The sequence below is a fragment of the Pan troglodytes genome, chromosome 10 (genome assembly GCF_028858775.2).
Source record: "Pan troglodytes isolate AG18354 chromosome 10, NHGRI_mPanTro3-v2.0_pri, whole genome shotgun sequence".
In the NCBI taxonomy this organism is placed as follows: domain Eukaryota; kingdom Metazoa; phylum Chordata; class Mammalia; order Primates; family Hominidae; genus Pan; species Pan troglodytes.
This window is the reverse complement of record NC_072408.2, coordinates 39,892,120-39,911,578: the sequence shown is the minus strand read 5'-3', so window position 1 is coordinate 39,911,578 and position 19,459 is coordinate 39,892,120. Positions and strand designations below refer to the sequence as shown.

General features: G+C 47.8%; 3 protein-coding genes across 3 annotated transcripts; all 3 read left to right on the top strand.

Annotated features, from left to right (window-relative positions):
- Positions 1 to 1,147: 1,147 nt before the first annotated feature.
- PA2G4 (proliferation-associated 2G4) lies at positions 1,148 to 9,689 on the top strand. The gene is made up of 13 exons (NM_001246483.1): positions 1,148 to 1,330; positions 3,093 to 3,221; positions 3,504 to 3,609; positions 3,701 to 3,770; positions 4,036 to 4,128; positions 5,750 to 5,813; positions 6,379 to 6,457; positions 6,921 to 6,999; positions 7,081 to 7,214; positions 7,491 to 7,585; positions 7,709 to 7,836; positions 8,003 to 8,056; positions 9,360 to 9,689. The coding sequence occupies exons 1-13, from the start codon at positions 1,243 to 1,245 to the stop codon at positions 9,423 to 9,425; spliced, it is 1,185 nt and encodes a 394-aa protein (NP_001233412.1). The 5' UTR covers positions 1,148 to 1,242; the 3' UTR covers positions 9,426 to 9,689.
- A 3,048-nt stretch (positions 9,690 to 12,737) lies between these two features.
- Positions 12,738 to 14,452, top strand: RPL41 (ribosomal protein L41). Its single transcript, XM_063786577.1, has 4 exons — positions 12,738 to 13,279; positions 13,394 to 13,418; positions 13,808 to 13,830; positions 14,102 to 14,452. Exons 2-4 carry the CDS (start codon positions 13,407 to 13,409, stop codon positions 14,142 to 14,144), a joined length of 78 nt encoding a protein of 25 aa, XP_063642647.1. The 5' UTR covers positions 12,738 to 13,279; positions 13,394 to 13,406; the 3' UTR covers positions 14,145 to 14,452.
- A 227-nt stretch (positions 14,453 to 14,679) lies between these two features.
- On the top strand, positions 14,680 to 19,127 carry ZC3H10 (zinc finger CCCH-type containing 10). The gene is made up of 3 exons (XM_509133.9): positions 14,680 to 14,941; positions 15,718 to 15,781; positions 17,141 to 19,127. Exons 1-3 carry the CDS (start codon positions 14,782 to 14,784, stop codon positions 18,495 to 18,497), a joined length of 1,581 nt encoding a protein of 526 aa, XP_509133.3. The 5' UTR covers positions 14,680 to 14,781; the 3' UTR covers positions 18,498 to 19,127.
- The last annotated feature ends 332 nt before the right edge of the window (positions 19,128 to 19,459 follow it).

Below are 19,459 nucleotides of genomic sequence, written 5' to 3'. Positions count from 1 at the left end.
GTCAAATGAAGACATTTCGTATGATAAGAGATCTGCTCCTCAGCAGTGGATACTCACCTTTCTGTCTTCTGACAGTGCTACTCTGTCCCATGCAGCTTTCTCTAGTCCTACTATTACTTCTATTTCTTTAGAACAACCATAGCGCATAGTCCTTTTCATTAAGGGTTTTAGTAGGAATCTACAAGGCAACCAATTGGGAATAACAAAAAGAACCTACGTGCTTGAGGACTTATAAAAAGCCCTATACGTGTCTGGTCTCCTTCAGAGGCCAAACACTGAAACCTCCAGATGCTTCTGAATTCATTATCTTAGAAAAGTCATCAAATCTTTTTATTTTTTCACGGTAAGAACTCTCAACAAACATGTCTTTCTGAACACTTCCCTTAGGTGCTCCATCCAGGTGCCTGTTATTGGAACAATAAGGTCATGTTACTTCATTAGGAGTCCGGCCTCTAGATTGCGAGGCCTTTAAATGGATGATCCCTCCGGTGTCTGGCTGCCCAGTTAGCCCCTGTTCCCAGCACCCTTGGTCTTCTTCCACCTGTCTGCCCCTCCCTGTTCTCCCAGCTTCGGAGGACGACTGGACCGGCTGGGCGGGTTTCGCCAGCCGACCCAGGGATCCGAAGAAGGGCGCACCCAGCCTCCCCGACCTAGGTGTAGACACTGCCCACCCGCTGCGGCTCCACTCTACTCCACCCCTGCCCGCTCGACTTTAAACCCATTTCCCCGCCGTAGCTCCGCCCCTCTCCCCTCAGCCCGCCCCTCTCCCCTCAGCCCGCCCCTCTCTGTTACTGGCTCTCGCTCAGCGTTCTCGGTGGAAGTGGTTTTTCCGGGAGAGACCACGCTTCCCCTCAAGCTCCCCAACGGCTCCGCCTTCCCGCCGGAGCTTGACCCTTCCCAGCGTGCCCGGCGATTCCGGCGTGCGAGGCCCTTGGAGGGCAAGGCCCCAGGGCCTGGCTTAGGAGCGCGAGAGGCAGGCTGGGAATTGTAGTTCGAAGGCCCTCGAGAGCGGCTAGAGTCCGGCGGTGGAGAGGACTAGTTGTCCCAGCGTGCCCTGCGCCTCAGCCCGCGCGCTCGCAGCTTCTCGCTCTCGCCTGCCTGCCCGCTCCCTTGCTTGCTCGCGCTTTCGCTCGCCCTCTCCTCGAGGATCGAGGGGACTCTGACCACAACCTGTGGCTGGGAAGGGAGACAGAGGCGGCGGCGGCTCAGGGGAAACGAGGCTGCAGTGGTGGTAGTAGGAAGATGTCGGGCGAGGACGAGCAGCAGGAGCAAACTATCGCTGAGGACCTGGTCGTGACCAAGTATAAGATGGGGGGCGACATCGCCAACAGTGAGTGCGGCCTCGGGGGTCGGGGAATCAAGGCTGATAGGGAAAGGTAACAGGCTGGCCCGGAAGGGGCTGGAGCGGAGGGGTCATGCGGACTGAGCTACTGAGGGGCCCGCACCGGTCCGCTGGGCACGGCGTGTTGGGAAGACCCGGTGTCGCGCCTGGGACCTGAGCGGGCAGGCCCAGGCTGAAGTCTATGGAGGTGCGGGTCGGCAACCAGGATGAGCGCAGAGAGGGGACCCTGGCAGGCTCCGACCCGAGGCCGTTTGTTAGGAGGCAAGACGTGTTTTCTCTTGTTCCTATCTTTCATTCCCAATTTCTGCTTCCTCCGATTCTGGCAGCGGCGAGGCCACTTCGAAAAGGAAGCGCCCAGCTATTGGCGACAGAAGCGCCCCTCTGTTTTTGTAGCGTCTCCGGGGCGTCAGGAGCCAAGCCGGCACGTGTTGCTGGGTCCCCTTGCGGATGGCTGGCCCCCTTCTTCCTCCACTAGTGTCCCTGACACCAGCTTCCCCACCACCAGCTTCCCCACCACGTGCTTTGCTGGAGCCTTTCCTTCTTTACTTCAGCTCTTACCCTGGTGGGGGCCCCCTTCTACCTTGGGCCAGCTAAGGAGACCGTTGGAGAGCACTCCTGGAGCTTCTAATGCAAGTCTTGGAGATATATATGGCTTTTCTTGAAGTTACTCATTACTACCACCTTTCCAATCTGTGCAGATAGTCTTAGTTAGCATTCACATTTGTTGTTCTCAGTGACTTGACAACTCAAATGTTTTGGGGTCTCCGTCTTATCCCAACTAGGCAAGCTTGTGAACATTACTGGAAAAGGGAGGACTGATTTTAGGATTTTCACAAGTCATCCTTACTCCAGGTGTGCTCTGACGATCTCAGCAGTTGCCTGTCACTCTAGGCAGATGCCACTTTCTCTTTTCTCTCTTTCCAGTTAGCCTTTCCATTTTATTCCAGTTAGGGAGATACAAACTGCTTGTCATTGTGCTTTTAAATGGTTTTAACAGCAAAGATGGTGGGAAACAGGTATTTAGGATGCCTCCCGTCCTGTGGGTGAAAATCTGAGTTTTACCGGCTTTCAAAGAATCACCAAAACTGAGATACCAAAAGTCAAACCTGTGCTTTATATCACAGTGGACATTTAGTATCGTACCCTGGTTTTTGGTGCCTTTTAGTATTTGAGATACTAGTGGTTTGAATCAGAAAATCTCTTACAGTTTATAACTTTGGCCTCATATTTCTTTTAGATAAGCCATGATCCCCCGAAATCAAACCCAGGGACCTTAGATTAAGTTTCCTTGGCTTATGCACTTGTTTATGAGGAAATAAGTCTATATAGATTGAGATTCCTAACACCTAATTAGAGTGTCTGAGAAAGGAATGCGGTAACATTTAACAGTGCATCGGCTTCGAGTCAGCAATTCTGTCTACCTTCTTGTCCCTGATGCCTATAAATTTCATCTAGTCTTTGCATGTATGTGGGGATACCATGGCAAGAACCCTCTGAAGTTCTTAACTCTGTCCTGTCACACCAAAGGTAGCATCTTTGGAAAGTCTGAGGCCTTGCCTAGGGAGATGGATTGTATATACCCAGTTGTCACATAATGTAAGGAAGAGAAGGGAATGTTGACCTTTCAGCCTCAGGGCAATGGCACCAGGGAGTATTATAGAAACTCTTAAATTCAACTTCCAGGTATTCCTTGGGTGGTAACTAGACAATGAATACATACAAGGCTGACATGATGGGATTCTGTCCTCAGGGGTACTTCGGTCCTTGGTGGAAGCATCTAGCTCAGGTGTGTCGGTACTGAGCCTGTGTGAGAAAGGTGATGCCATGATTATGGAAGAAACAGGGAAAATCTTCAAGAAAGAAAAGGAAATGAAGAAAGGTAAAAAAAAAAAAAAAAAAAATCCCTCACTAATTTCCCGTTTGACCCTTATTTGGTCCTATATGTTTTTATTTTTTTCACTGTTAATGATGCAGTCCCCACCCTAGCTCTGGCTGAGGTATTTGGAAATTTGGAATGGCAAGTGGGATACAAGCAGTTTCCTACCTAATCCAAACTGATGAAACTTAAGCAAGACCCTGAAAAAATCCTTCTACATTTCTGAAGGGCACTAGGGCTCCCGGGAGACAGCAAGGCAGTAGGCTGATTATTCTTTCTTTACAGGTATTGCTTTTCCCACCAGCATTTCGGTAAATAACTGTGTATGTCACTTCTCCCCTTTGAAGAGCGACCAGGATTATATTCTCAAGGAAGGTGACTTGGTAAAAATGTAAGGTTAAACCGTTTTAAAGCATTTTTCTTTTTTTAAAGCATTTACAAAATGCCAGTTCCTAATGCAGTACTCTGATCTTGCCTTTCAGTGACCTTGGGGTCCATGTGGATGGCTTCATCGCTAATGTAGCTCATACTTTTGTGGTTGATGTAGCTCAGGTAGGTGGCCTGCTTTTGATCTCTGTTCAGCCTTGGGGGTGGAGGGAATGCACTGCCATTTGCTTCTTATCCCCACCCCCAATCACCACGTAAGTTGAGAGAGTCTCTAGAGAAGCAAAAGGAGAAAGGTTTTTGTTGTTGTTGTTGTTTTTACCCTCCTGTTCATTGGCTGGTCTTCGCATATGGGCTCACAGATATTAACCAGATAGCCAGCTGAGTTAACAGACTTTCCAGGAAGATACTGATTGCATGCCCTTATCTACAGGGGACCCAAGTAACAGGGAGGAAAGCAGATGTTATTAAGGCAGCTCACCTTTGTGCTGAAGCTGCCCTACGCCTGGTCAAACCTGGAAATCAGGTAAGCTATTTTATCCAATTCCAAAGCTCGTTTGAACCAAAGATGCATTAGGCACCTATAGCTACTCTATATGAAACTACCAACCTCCCCTACAGACCCCTTATAAAACAGCTTTTTAAAATTAGCTATATTTAGCTGGGCACAGTGACTCACATCTGTAATCCCATCACTTTGGGGGGCCAAGGTAGGAGGATAGCTTGAGGCTGGGAGTTCAAGACCAGCCTGGGAAACATGGTGAAACCCCATTTCTACAAAAAATACAAAAATTAGCTGGGCATGGTAACATGTGCCTGTATTCCCAGCTTCCAGGGAGGCTGAGGTGGGAGAATCACCTGAGCCTGGGAGATTGAGGCTGTGCTGAGCTATGATCATGCCACTGCACTCCAGCCTGGGCAACAATGAAACCCTGTCTCACAAAAGAAAAAGGAAAAATAAGCATTTGCTGTCCCCACAAAACAGATTAGAATGCCAGGTAAAAAAGGATAAACACTGGACTTAATATTATAGGCATGTGGTGGCACATGCCTGTAATCCCAGCACTTTGGGAGGCCAAGGTGGGAGGATTGCTTGAACCCAGGCGTTTGAGACCAGCTTGGGAAACATAGCGAGACCCGTCTCTACAAAAAGAAAAAAGAAAACCCAGGTTTATGATCAAGTTCTTTCACTTAACACTCATTTAACCTGGGGCAAATCATTTAACCTGAGACTCAGTTTCCTTGTCTTCTAGATTGGGATATACATCTGCCCTGTTCACATGCAAAATTTATTGAATTAGACCATCTTTGTGAAAGCACTGGGTAAAATGATATGCAGATACAGCTGGTCCTCAGCTTGATGCTACATTCAGTAGAAGCTATACTTTGAGTACCCATACAACCATTCTGTTTTTCATTTTCCATATAGTATTTAGTAAATTACATGAGATATTCAACACTAATATAAAATAGGCATGTGTTAGATAATTCTGCCCAACTGTAGGATAATGTTTTTTAAGTGCTCTGAGCACATTTAACATAGGCTAGGCTGTGATGTTAGGTAGGTTAGGTGTATTAAATGCATTTTTGACTTAGTGATATTTTCAACTTATGAGTTTTTTGGAGATGTAACCCCATTGCAAGTTGGGGAGCATCTGTATAAAGTATTTTTAGATTGTAGGGATAATCAAGCTATGAAATGAAAGACCAGTGAATGACAATCATTGGGACTTGATGGAGGATATTAGAACGCTCAGTTCTGCCAGGTGCAATGGCTCATGCCTGTAATCCCAGCACTTTGGGAGGCTGAGGTGGGCAGATCACGAGGTCAGGAGATCGAGACCATCCTGGCCAACATGGTGAAACCCCATCTCTTCTAAAAATACAAAAATTAGCTGGGCGTGGTGTTGCGTGCCTGTAATCCCAGCTACTCAGGAGGCTGAGGCAGGAGAATAGCTTGAACCCGGGAGGCAGAGATTGCAGTGAGCCAAGATCACGCCACTGCACTCCAGCCTGGTGACAAAGCCAGACTCCATCTCAAAAAAAAAAAAAAAAAGAACGCTCAGTTCTTTTATGCTTCTTATTCTCATTGTAGAGAACTTATTAGCTCCTGATATCTCACCTTTCATTTGATGTTGTACTTCTAGAACACACAAGTGACAGAAGCCTGGAACAAAGTTGCCCACTCATTTAACTGCACGCCAATAGAAGGTGAGAACAGATAACAGGGTTGAGGGTCTAAGAATGAGTGGCTTTGCCAGGTGCGGTGGCTCACGCCTGTAATCCCAGAACTTTGGGAGGCTGAGGTGGGCGGATCACCTGAGGTCAGGAGTTTGAGACTAGCCTGGCCAACATGGTGAAACCCCATCTCTACTAAAAATATAAAAATTAGCTGGGCGTGGTGGTGGGTGCCTGTAATCCCAGCTACTTGGGAGGCTAAGGCGAGATAATCGCTTGAACCCGGGAGGAGGAGGTTGCAGTGAGCCAAGATTGCGCCACCGCACTCCAGTCTGGGCAATAAGAGCGAAACTCCATCTCCTCCATCTCAAAAAAAAAAAAAAAAAAAGAATGAGTGGCTTCACAGATTTGAGGCTTTTGCTCCCTTGAAGATCTATCCTGGCTATAACCCAGTCTAAGCCAGAAATCTCAGAGCCCTGTGTTTCCATAACCAGGTAGTTTTCTCACTGCCTACCACTTCAAACTACTGAAGTGGGTGGATTTGGAAACCTTTTGGGATACTGGATAGCTTGTTCCATGGGTTGTGTACTGTCTACAGGTATGCTGTCACACCAGTTGAAGCAGCATGTCATCGATGGAGAAAAAACCATTATCCAGAATCCCACAGACCAGCAGAAGTAGGTGCCAACCCTACTTATTACCTTCTACCACACAAGACTAGTCATCAGGTTTTTTTCTATACTCCCAACTGAATCTTGTCTGCCCTCTACTCCATGTTTTCAGGAGTGACCTGTTGCTCTTAATATTCCCTTTCTCTAGGCCGGGCGCGGTGGCTCACGCCTGTAATCCCAGCACTTTGGGAGGCTGAGGCGGGTGGATCACCTGAGGTCACGAGTTCAGAACCAGCCTGACCAACATGGCGAAACCCTGTCTCTACTAAAAACTACAAAAATGAGCCAGGCCTGGTGGTTTGTGCCTATAGTCCCAGCTACTTGGGAGGCTGAGGCAGGAGAGTTGCTTGAACCCGGGAGGTGGAGGTTGCAGTGAGCTGAGATTGTGCCACTGCACTCCAGCCTGGGTGACAGAATGAGACTCTGTGTCAAAAAAAAAAAAAAATTCCTTTCTCTCTATTCCTTTTAGGAAGGACCATGAAAAAGCTGAATTTGAGGTACATGAAGTATATGCTGTGGATGTTCTCGTCAGCTCAGGAGAGGGCAAGGTGAGGAGAGTACCAGAGTTGGCAAAGAGGGGTGACTGAGAGTGTTCACCAGACCAAATGTTACTTAAATTACTCTTTCAGGCCAAGGATGCAGGACAGAGAACCACTATTTACAAACGAGACCCCTCTAAACAGTATGGACTGAAAATGAAAACTTCACGTGCCTTCTTCAGTGAGGTGGAAAGGCGTTTTGATGCCATGCCGTTTACTTTAAGGTACTACACTTAGCAGTGATAGTACTTGGAACCAGTCTGACTCACAGACCATACACCCAGGAACACTTTTTCCTCTCCCTTCCTGCCTAGACTTGTAGCGTGCACGTGCTCACTCCCTCCCTCTCTCTCCCCATCTCCTTCTCATTGAAGGTAATGTAAAAGAGCAATCCTAAGCATGATTTCTGCCTGAGGGTAGGAGCTATTTTAAAATATGAGCAAAATGGTAAGACTTGATGGGGAGTTAAAGATACCTCTGAATATCATCTTCCCTGCCAGAGCATTTGAAGATGAGAAGAAGGCTCGGATGGGTGTGGTGGAGTGCGCCAAACATGAACTGCTGCAACCATTTAATGTTCTCTATGAGAAGGAGGGTGAGTTCCAAAAAGAGCTTCACTTTGGATTCCCTGATTATAAGATATCCTTCCTGTAAGTTCAGAAGAGCTAAGTATGACAAAGGAACTTTTTATCAAAACACATCTTCATTTTTGCCATAGGTGAATTTGTTGCCCAGTTTAAATTTACAGTTCTGCTCATGCCCAATGGCCCCATGCGGATAACCAGTGGTCCCTTCGAGCCTGACCTCTACAAGTCTGAGATGGAGGTCCAGGATGCAGAGCTAAAGGTTAGTATGGAATAGAAGGTGGTGAGTATGTACATGGTATCCTGCTTGGGAGTGAGGGCTAAATGCCAGCAAAGTCCTGAAAAGAGCTGCAGTACTGAAAGTAACCCTTTATTTTTAATTTCCTCCACATTTCTCAAAAATTTTTTTCCTTCTTCCTGTTTTCCAGGCCCTCCTCCAGAGTTCTGCAAGTCGAAAAACCCAGAAAAAGAAAAAAAAGAAGGTGTGTTATTACGATCATTCCTCTCTGGCAGGGTGAACCTGATCCCTCTTTCTCCCACTGTGTTAAGTTGTAGTGAAATACGGATTTTTATACAGATGCTCCTCAACTTATATGATAGACCTTTGTCCCAGTAAACCCATCATAAATTGAAAATACTGTAAGTCAAAATGGATTTTAAAATATATATATATATATATATTTTTTTTTTTAAGAGACAGAGTCTCAAACTCCTGGCCTTGAACAGTCCTTCCACCTCAGCCTCCCAAACTGTTGGGATTACAGGCATGAGCTGCCATGCCCAGCCTTGCTTTGGCCAGGCACAGTGGCTCATGCCTATAATCCCAGCACTTTGGGAGGCCAAGGCGGATGGATCACCTGAGGTCGGGAGTTTGAGATCAGCCTGACCAACACAGAGAGAAACCCCGTCTCTACTAAAAATACAAAATTAGCTGGGTGTGGTGGCACACGCTTATAATCCCAGCTACTCGGGAGGCTAAGGCAGGAGAATTGTTTGAATCTGGGAGGCAGAGGTTGCAGTGGGCCGAGATCGCACCATTGCGCTCCGGCCTGCGCAACAAGAGCGAAACTCTGTCTCAGAAAAAGAGATGATCTCACTGTGTCACCCAGGCTGACGTGTAGTGGCATGATCATAGCTCACTGTATCCTCAAATTCCTCCTGGGTTCAACTGATTGTCCTGCCTTGACCTGCTGAGTAGCCACCACCATGCCTGGCTCAAAATGGATTTGATGTACCTTAACCTACCATGAACCTCATAGCTTAGCCTGGCCTACCTTGAATGTGCTCAAAACATTTATTGAACAAATTATCATGTATCGAAATATCCATATTGCTTTCACACCATTGTGAAGTTGAAAAATCACAAGTTGACCATTGTAAGTCAGAGACCTGTATGTCTTTATTTCAGCTGTGACCCAGAGGATTGAGATAACTTTATGGCTGGGTGTGGTGGTTCACACATATAATCCCAACAGTTTGGGAGGCCTAGGCAGGAGCATCACTTGAGCCCAGGAGTTCAAGATCAGCCCGGGCAACATGGTGAAACCTCATCTCTACAAAAAATACAAAAAAGTTGTACATGGTGGCATGTGCCTATAGTCCCAGCTACCTGGGAGGCTGAGGTGAGAGGATCACCTGAGCCCAGGGAAGTGGTACCACTGCACTCCAGCCTGGAAAACAGAGTGAGACTGTCTCAGAAAAAAAAATACTTTTATCTCTGGTCCCAGACATCCCCAAGTAGTTAGAAACTGACAGGTCTTCTCCCTCTCCTTTTCTTGCATATAGGCCTCCAAGACTGCAGAGAATGCCACCAGTGGGGAAACATTAGAAGAAAATGAAGCTGGGGACTGAGGTGGGTCCCATCTCCCCAGCTTGCTGCTCCTGCCTCATCCCCTTCCCACCAAACCCCAGACTCTGTGAAGTGCAGTTCTTCTCCACCTAGGACCGCCAGCAGAGCGGGGGGATCTCCCTGCCCCCACCCCAGTTCCCCAACCCACTCCCTTCCAACAACAACCAGCTCCAACTGACTCTGGTCTTGGGAGGTGAGGCTTCCCAACCACGGAAGACTACTTTAAATGAAAAAAAGAAATTGAATAATAAAATCAGGAGTCAAAATTCATCGTCTTCAAGCCCCTCTTTCTAGCCTTTTCTACTACTCTCTGCTTGGTCAAGGTTTGTGCCCTACTACAGAACAGGGCTAAATTAGCCACCACCACTGAAAACTCAGCTGAATTTTTTTATACCACTCTGATGTCAGCATTTTTCCATCTGTTTGGGGCTTTTTCCTCTTTTTTCCATTCTCCCCAAATATTTTATCTGGCTTCAAAATTAAGAGGATTATTTTTCAGATTGTTTTTATTCAGTGTGGCCGATTCCTCATCTGATTCAGGCTGTCCAGTCAGGCCCCTCCCATTTTAGGAGCTGGAGCCTTCATTTATGAAGAGATTCTCATCTATGAAATGGATCCTCATTTGTAAATCTTTTTTCTTCCATTTTCACAAAGCTGTAAAGAAATAATCCATCTCAACCTTACCCTTTTTCTCTGGAGTCAGTGGGGTCTTTCCTCGCTCCATCTTACACAGACCTGAGCTGGAAGCTCAACTGGTTTTGTTCCCTGTTTGAAATATTGTGATCTCCCTCCCATGAAAGAAAAACCAAGAACCAGAGGAGTAGACTGACTGAAGACACAACTCCTGGCTTTCTGAAGCTATGGACTTGGATTGGATTGCTGGGGGTTTGTAGAGAAAGGTGACAAATTTCAGTACCTCTGGCATGCTGTCCCAGGAAACTAGGGCTCCCACTAACTTATGAGGTTTTTAAACACATTGAAAATGACATGACATTAAAATAAATTTGGATTTGCTCATAATGATGTGCTTTGTATGCTGCTCTTATTTGATGGAGGTGGGGAGAATGTCAGTTGAAGTGGTATTGGAACTGTTCCTCCACAGTGCCATGCTCTACCTTCCCAAAACGAGGAATGTCTTGACTTGCAGAAGACACAAATCTTAGAATCTTTGATGATATAGTAAGTTATCTGCTGGAGTTGGGTGGTGTAATTTTCTAAGTAGAAACAGTCCTCACTGCTAAGATTTGTTTGGGGCTAGGACACAATGTCTACTGCAAAAACAGCACTGCAAGTGTTTATCTTGAATTCAAGAAGCCAGGAAGAATGGTACACTAGTTTTCAGGGCCAGACTAAGGTCAGATGGGTAATTAGTTTATCTTACTACATGTCAGGAATTGCTAAACTAGAGATACTACAAGTGAACAGAACTGAACACAGGTCAAATGTGTAATGATGTATATCTACCATTAAAATAGAGTAGTTTTAGTGCCCTAAAAATCCTCTGTGTTTGCCTGTTCATCTCTCTCTCCTTGCTTACGCATTTATCCAAAGGCAAAGAATGTACAATGCCAATGCCAAGAGTGAACCCTAGTGTAAACTAAACTATGGATTTGGGGTGATAATGGTATATCAACGTAGGTTCTATTGTTAACAAATGTACCACTCTGGCAGGGTGGAGTGATGTTTATAAAGGGGGAGGCTATATGTGTGGGAAATGTCTATACCTTTCTCAATTTTGCTGTGAACCTAAAACTGTTCTAAAAAATTAAGTCTATTAAAAAAAGAAAAAAACAGCCAAGTGCGGTGGCTTATACCTGTAATTCCAGCACTTTGGGAGGCCGACGCAGGCAGATCACCTGAGGTCAGGAGATCAAGACCAGCCTGGCCAACATGGTGAAACCCCATCTCTACTAAAAATATAAAAAGCCAGGCTTAGTGGCGGGCGCCTGTAATCCCAGCTACTTGGGAGGCTGAGGCAGGAGAATCGCTTGAACCCAGGAGGCGGAGGTTGCAGTGAGCCAAGATCGCGCCACTGCACTCCAGCCTGGGTGACAAGAGTGAGATTCCATTCCGTATCAAAAACAAGCAAACAAAATTTCCCTCAAAGAGCTTATAAACTAGTTGGCAATCATCAGTTGAAATCTTGGTGGAATTGATACAAAATAATTCTGCTAGGATTTTTTTTGTTTCAAAAAAATTGTCATATATATTTGGGTGGTGACAATACTACAACTACTTAGAAGGAACCTAATTTTAAAAACGTTTTTCAGGGATTGAAAGTGGAACCTAATTTTAAAAACGTTTTTCAGGGATTGAAAGTGGAACCTAATTTTAAAAACGTTTTTCAGGGATTGAAAGTGGAACCTAATTTTAAAAACGTTTTTCAGGGATTGAAAGTGAAATGCTATCCTGGAATATAATAAAGGGAAACCACAAAAAAAGAGGGATTGTAACAATCACATACAAAATGTTACAGTATTTTAAACTGTAAGATGAAGTCTCTATAGGGAAAGGGTTCTTTTTCATCCCCCATTAACTCAAAAGTTTCCTGTAGCCAAATCTTAGGGGATCTGGTTGTTTTCCAGTGCTTCTCACCTGAGCATACAATCAAACTGGGAAGTTCTTTATCTTAACACCAAATGTCATACTTTCCCTAGATTTAGGTAATTTTCTCCCTATGTCCGTTGGTTCGCTCTTCACCCCTAGAGAATCACTGCATAGGTCACAAGAGCCTCGACTTCCTGGGCTCGAGATTCCCCCACCTCAGCCTCCCAAAGTGCTGGGATTACAGGCATGAGCCACCGTGCCCAGCCCGCTGACGTATTTTCTGAACAAATGATGCATTGTAGCCAGGAATCTCTAGTGATATTTTGCTTCAGGCATCGTGGGGAAAGACCATAATCAGCTATTTTATTCTTGAAATTTAGGAAAAATAATTGCTCTATCTTAAACAGTGAGAGAATATTTTTTGAAGTATGGCAGCTTTCCCGAATCCCCACTTTATATCTTCCTATGTTCTGAAATCTTAGGACCTTCGATGGTTCCGCAATCGAATCACCCTGCAGCAATTTATTTTAGAAAATAAGGCAAACCGGCTGGGCGCGGTGGTTCATGCTTGTAATCCCAGCACTTTGAGAGGCCGAGGCGGGCGGATCGCTTGAGCTCAGGAGTTCGAGACCAGCCTGGGCAACACAGCGAAACCTCGTCTCTACTAAAAATACAAAAATTAGCCAAGTGGCGCGCGCCTGTTGTCCCAGCTGCTCGGGAAGCTGAGGCGGGAGAATCGCTTGTACTCAGGAAGCGGAAATTGCGGTGAGCCGAGATCGCGTCACTGCACTCCAGCCTGGGTGACACAGTGAGATCCTGTCTCAAAAAAGAAAAAAAGAAAGAAAGAAAGAAAGAAAGAAAGAAAGAAAGAAAAAGAAAAGAAGGCAAACCAGTAAAACAAGAATTTCTGTACAGTCCGCGCCTATCCATAGCAAAATGGAGGACTTCTCCAGGGAACTGCAACTCCCAAGAAGCAATGCGAGGGAAGGTGGCGGTCACAATTTTTTCCCCGTCTGCACCTCTAGGTCCAATATTGGAAATAGGTGCTGACGTTTAAATAACACAGCGTCCTCATACTAAATCTGGGGGGGAACTGGTAACTCGAAAACCAAATACTCGGTCTTCCGAAAGAACTAACTCAACCTACTCCTCTGCAAGAGGGTCCGAAAACCATTGTTACGCCCATTGGGTAGCCCCGCCCTTGGGGGGGGCAAAGGGCGTGAAAGCGGAAGTGACGACACCCGGCGCTCCACTAAATAGCCGTAGACGGAACCTCGGCTTTCTCTCGGCCTTAGCGCCATTTTTTTGGGTGAGTGTTTTTGGTTCCTGCGTTGGGATTCCGTGTACAATCCATAGACATCTGACCTCGGCACTTAGCATCATCACAGCAAACTAACTGTAGCCTTTCTCTCTTTCCCTGTAGAAACCTCTGCGCCATGAGAGCCAAGGTGAGCGGTTCCTGGTAGTAAGCTTGGGAGGTAGGAGTTGGCGAGTAGTAGCGGGGAGACGAAGGCAAGTCCGCCATACCTCCTGAACTACTGGGTTTCGAGGGTGCCCAAGAGCTGGTGGGAGAGAGAAGGTAGTTTGTGAGAGAGCTAGCGGTTAAGTGCTATGGGTAGAGAGGGTGGGATTAGAAAAGGGTGGAATTCTGATCTTATGTTGGGAGGGTGTCCAAGTTACTGATGTAGTTGTTACGACCAATCTTTCATACTTCTTGGTTAAGAATCTGTCCGTTTCTAAAGAGTGCATTTCATATCCTTGCTAAGCCTACTAATAAGCTTCATCCCTTTTTTTTTTTTTTTATTTTAATTATCTGCTGCTTGTGATCGGTTGCTAGTGGAGGAAGAAGCGAATGCGCAGGTACGTTGAGACTTTGCCAGCCCAGGAGTAGGGAAGTTCCTTGGACAAAACTTAGGAGAAACATTTGGTTTGGAAATCTTAAAAGGTCTTTAGGAGAAAAACGTTTGAGTGTTCTCTCCCTAGAGCCAAGAATTTAACAGAACAGAGAACGATAGAACCGTAGTGCTTGTTCATTTTACCACCTCATTCTTTATGTGGACGTTTGATTTAATGTGGGAGGGAAAGACAACTCTGGTTTGAGGTGTATTCTATTCCTGTGTCTGCTTTTCAGGCTGAAGCGCAAAAGAAGAAAGATGAGGCAGAGGTCCAAGTAAACCGCTAGCTTGTTGCACCGTGGTGGCCACAGGAGCAGAAACATGGAATGCCAGACGCTGGGGATGCTGGTACAAGTTGTGGGACTGCATGCTACTGTCTAGAGCTTGTCTCAATGGATCTAGAACTTCATCGCCCTCTGATCGCCGATCACCTCTGAGACCCACCTTGCTCATAAACAAAATGCCCATGTTGGTCCTCTGCCCTGGACCTGTGACATTCTGGACTATTTCTGTGTTTATTTGTGGCCGAGTGTAACAACCATATAATAAATCACCTCTTCCGCTGTTTTAGCTGAAGAATTAAATCATCTTGTCTATTATGTTTTTTATGGTTCCATCGGGTGGGGGTTTTCTGTCATTAGAGTTTGGCCTGTCACTACCTGTGCTATGGAGGGTATCAAAGCTATAAAGGCAACAGCCCGGGTTATGTGGTGTGGTTTGCATCTCGCTGGAGTTGGATGGGATATGGTACGTCTCTGGAGGCAGGTTTTAGGTTTCGCTGGTTATTAGGGGCCAATGCTGGTACCGCCCCTTTCCAGGAGGGCTGCCCTGGCGACTACCGCTTAGTAGACCATGTCGTGCCTTTGGGTTGGGTTGCCATGGTGACACGCAAAGCGTGCTGGGAACGTCCTGCGGCATGTCGCACGCGTACTTCATACACCATAGAGTATGGTTCCGGGTCTGGTGGCTAGAGCGTCGCTTCTTCCGCAGGAAGCGGAAGAGCGATCGGGTAGGCGGCTCTTTGTCGAAGCTAGAGGACCGGCAGGCGGCAGCAGCAACTACGGCGGCGGCGGCAGGTGAGGGAGGCGGGAGACTTAGGTGGAGGCCGCGCCCGGAGGGGAGGAGTCGGGGCCGGCCCAGCGGCTGGGCTCGGCCAGGCCACAGAAGGCCCCCCAGAACCGAGCTGGCTCGTCCTCACACCCCAGGGCAGTGCCCCTTTTCTGAGTGACCCCGCATCGCGAGCAAACGCCAGCTTCGTGACGTCACAACCCTGCCCATCCCCTCAGCTTGATGACACCTGGAGCTCCAGCTCCCCGCTTCACTTCGCGCGCCCTTAGTGTCCCATTCACGTAGCCCACGGCTGAGCGCCGGCGGCACTGCACGGAACCTGCCAAGCTAGAAGACTTGCTGCGGGAAAACTCCTAGGACTTCTTTCGCAAACTCTAGGGTGTTGGGAAGCGTCACAATCACTGCCTTCAAGTCTAATCGGCCATCCCAATGCACTGTCAGACGCTGCCTTTTTAAGGTTCCTCACTAGCCATTACTAACTCCAGCCCTTGGCCGTGCTCTGACCCTCACATCCTCTTTCATCTTGAGGCAGGGCGCCCCGCACTCTTTGTTCACTCAGGGCTGGTTTTCCAACCCATCCTCCCAGTCCCTCCGAATTAGTTTTATCTCTTACTCTTCTTACTGGCAACTTCTCCCTTGGACAGGTGAAGTTCAGTTTGAACCCTGAGGAAATCCTCACGTTCCCGAAGCTTTGCCGTTTTGTCAGATTTCTTGTGACAACCACCCCATAGTCCTCCACTCTTACTCCTTCTTCCACCCAAGTCTCTGTTTTTTTCCTGCTCAGAACCCAGCAGTGATGTGGAGGTGGAGACCCACAGGAGCCCCGGACTTCACCTGAGCTACCTCAGGTATCAATTCTGGGAGAGTTGGGTGGGGAGGAGCATCATAACTAATTATCTGCTGCTGGTGCGACTTGCAACGTCAGCCAGGCTTGGATAGATGGCATTTGTACTTCACCTGGTCATTCCCCTTTACTAAAAGTTTGTATCTTCTTTTACCACTTCTTTCCTTGATTGCTTCTATTATTCTGGGACTACCTCTCTTTAGAGGAGGAGGACCCTCTTACAGATTCTCTTGTAACTCTGGCCTCTGGTTTGGTTAGTTCATTTTAGGGAGATCTGAAGGCAAAGTCACAGTAGTGGGGTGGGGGTAGGTCAAGGCCAAAGGAGTTAGGAAAGATTCCCTTATTCTCAAAGGGAACAATATGAAGTTTTCCTATTTCAGCAGCAGGGGGAGCCTGAACACCGCATAGGAAAGGCTTGGGAGGTCAGACACGTGGTAGCAGGGACTCCAGGTCTTACTGGGGGTGGAGAGAGGGGAGGGCTAGAACCAGGGCAGTGGACTGACATTCCAAAGCTCTCTTGGGAAATAGGAGACTTTAAAAGCTTTTATGGAGTCTATAAATAAAGAGGATCTTTATGGGTTGAGGAATGGTGTGGTTGGATGTCAGTGGGATCTTCACATAGGGGAGTAGGAAGGGGGTGGGGAATGGGGAAAGGTCACTTGTTCCTGTGAAATTAACTCCTTCCCACTTGACCTTATCACAAATGGTTTGTCCTGGGAAATCTAGAAGTGGAGACTCTAACTTAGAACTCCTATCCTGAAACAGAAGGGGCTGACCTCTCTGCCGTTGACAGTGATGATGGCTGGGAGGGAATACTAAAATATGACAGGTTTTGAGACTCCCCTCAAGCTGGTGACACCAGTCTCTTCACCCAGGATTTCTTGGTTTCTAGAGATTTGATGTGTACAGAGCCCTTACCTGAGGAAAAGGAAAGGGGGTTAAGGAAGTTTTGTTACCAGTGTCCCATCTTCTACAGCCCTAGTAGCTCAGTAGCCCATCTTGGGCACTATTCCCAGTTTCCTTCCAGACTATTCAGATACTGACTGCAGTTTTAATTTCACTTCCACAACTTTAATAAGGTCAGCTCAAAAGGAAAGATGAAATCCAACACTATTTTTTCCCTGCTCCGTCCTGGGCCTATCCCTCCTCCGTTAGCCAGGCAAGTGTGAATCATTCTGACCCAGACCAGGTGCACAAAACCCTGGGAGGGGCTTTTGATGAGTCAGACATTTCAGCCAGAATTCTTATCCCTTAGATTCTCCATCTCTAAAGCCATTGCCCCTCTGGGCCACCTGCTTTATAGTCAGGAAGAGTGGGATCTCCCTGGAGGACTCCTGTTTGATACAGTTCTCCTCTTTTGTAGTGGTCACCAAGAGTGGCAAGATAAAGAAAACCCTGAGTTGGGCGGGACCAGGATGCCTGACCGGGACAGCTATGCCAACGGTACCGGGAGCAGCGGTGGAGGCCCTGGAGGTGGTGGCAGCGAGGAGGCCAGTGGGGCAGGGGCAGGCAGTGGCGGGGCCAGCTCAGATGCCATCTGTAGAGACTTCTTGAGGAATGTGTGCAAGCGAGGCAAGCGTTGCCGATATCGCCACCCAGACATGAGCGAGGTGTCCAACTTGGGGGTGAGCAAAAACGAGTTCATCTTCTGCCATGACTTCCAGAACAAGGAGTGTAGCCGCCCAAATTGCCGTTTCATCCATGGCTCCAAGGAGGATGAGGATGGCTATAAGAAGACAGGAGAGCTTCCCCCACGGCTGAGGCAGAAAGTAGCAGCTGGCCTTGGCCTTTCACCGGCTGACCTACCAAATGGCAAGGAGGAGGTCCCTATCTGCCGTGACTTTCTCAAGGGTGACTGTCAGAGAGGAGCCAAGTGCAAGTTCCGTCACCTGCAACGGGATTTTGAGTTTGATGCTCGGGGTGGAGGAGGCACTGGTGGGGGCTCAACAGGCTCAGTCCTCCCAGGACGACGTCATGATCTCTATGATATCTATGACCTTCCTGACAGGGGCTTTGAGGACCATGAGCCAGGCCCAAAACGCCGGCGAGGTGGATGCTGCCCCCCTGATGGCCCTCATTTTGAGTCATATGAATATAGTTTGGCTCCACCGCGAGGGGTGGAGTGCAGACTGCTAGAGGAGGAGAATGCCATGCTCAGGAAGCGGGTAGAGGAGTTAAAGAAGCAGGTCAGCAACCTGCTGGCCACCAATGAGGTATTACTGGAACAAAATGCTCAGTTCCGCAATCAGGCCAAGGTCATAACCCTGAGCTCCACTGCACCAGCGACTGAGCAGACTCTGGCCCCCACTGTGGGTACTGTTGCCACTTTTAACCATGGCATTGCCCAGACTCACACTACTCTCAGCAGCCAGGCTCTACAGCCTCGTCCAGTGTCCCAGCAAGAACTGGTGGCCCCTGCTGGAGCTCCAGCTGCTCCCCCAACTAATGCTGCACCTCCTGCTGCTCCACCACCCCCACCCCCACACTTGACCCCAGAGATCACGCCACTGTCAGCTGCCCTGGCTCAAACAATTGCCCAGGGAATGGCACCCCCACCTGTCTCCATGGCTCCTGTGGCTGTATCTGTGGCTCCTGTGGCCCCTGTGGCTGTATCGATGGCCCAACCCTTGGCAGGAATCACAATGAGCCACACCACCACTCCCATGGTGACTTACCCTATCGCTTCCCAGAGCATGCGCATCACGGCCATGCCACACTGATGGGGCTAATGGACACTCCCCTGGTATAGCCTCGCAGGGCTGGGGTCAGGGGGCCCTTGCCCACTCACCTAGCCTTCCCCAGCCCTGTCTGAAGGGCTCCCTTGAGAACTAGGACGAGAGACTACAAGGAGTATGTCCTGAGGAGGGGTTGGGATGGTGTGTTTTCTCTCACCTCCCTTTTATGAGGGTCCTCTTGTCCATCTTCAAGCCTCACAGTGGGGGCTTGCAGAGGAGTGCAGACTGAAGCCAGCAGAGAGGAAGGACTGACTGAGGGGCTGTGTCCTCTTATGGGAATTTGGGAACATCCCTCGTCTTGTCCTCTCTTCTGCACAGCACAGGTTCCAGCACTGGTTTTGGAAGAAAAAAATACCCTGCCCAGAGGGAAAGCCAGGAAAGATTGGGAAGTGGGTGGTCAGGAGAGAAGGCCTCACAGGAGCCTTCAGACAATTTGGGTCCTAGTTGGTTGGGTTGGACAATACAGGAATTGCTTCTGGGCCCTGGGAAGGCTGGGACCATAGTGCTCCAGCCCAAAGACTAGGGGAGCATTCATTACCCTAGTTTGACCTGAAAATCCATAGGGCAGGGCCCACTACTTTCCAAAGAAATAAAAGAACAATTATTTTTAACAAATGGAGGCAGTGAAAACTTGCTTAGCTATTCTGTGTGGAAGATGGGAGCAGTAAATAGATCTCATGCCAAAATGGGATAAAGACCCCAGCCTCACATAGCTTTGGTAAGATGGATAGAAGCCAGTGAAGAAGGGTAGGGACCCAGAACAAGACCAAATGGGGCTTTGGGGAAGGCACTTTATGGGGTAAAAGCTTTGGAGCCACCTAGTCTAGTTTAAAAATAGTCCCATCTGTTTCTGGTCTCTGTATGTGCTATTCCCAGGTTGCCTTAGTAACCAGGGCTCCTAGGGTCATTTAGCAGGGCAGGCAGTAAGGAGAGTGTATTTGCTGAAA

Excerpts from the sequence above, each read along its gene's own strand:
- ZC3H10 (XM_509133.9), top strand. The coding sequence starts at position 14,782 with ATGTCGCACGCGTACTTCATACACCATAGAGTATGGTTCCGGGTCTGG. Across the intron at positions 14,942-15,717 it reads AACTACGGCGGCGGCGGCAG|AACCCAGCAGTGATGTGGAG; the intron begins GTGAGGGAGGCG and ends TTTCCTGCTCAG. Across the intron at positions 15,782-17,140 it reads CTTCACCTGAGCTACCTCAG|TGGTCACCAAGAGTGGCAAG; the intron begins GTATCAATTCTG and ends CCTCTTTTGTAG.
- RPL41 (XM_063786577.1), top strand. Across the intron at positions 13,831-14,101 it reads AGGAAGAAGCGAATGCGCAG|GCTGAAGCGCAAAAGAAGAA; the intron begins GTACGTTGAGAC and ends TCTGCTTTTCAG.
- PA2G4 (NM_001246483.1), top strand. The coding sequence starts at position 1,243 with ATGTCGGGCGAGGACGAGCAGCAGGAGCAAACTATCGCTGAGGACCTG. Across the intron at positions 7,000-7,080 it reads TCAGCTCAGGAGAGGGCAAG|GCCAAGGATGCAGGACAGAG; the intron begins GTGAGGAGAGTA and ends TTACTCTTTCAG. Across the intron at positions 7,215-7,490 it reads GCCATGCCGTTTACTTTAAG|AGCATTTGAAGATGAGAAGA; the intron begins GTACTACACTTA and ends CTTCCCTGCCAG.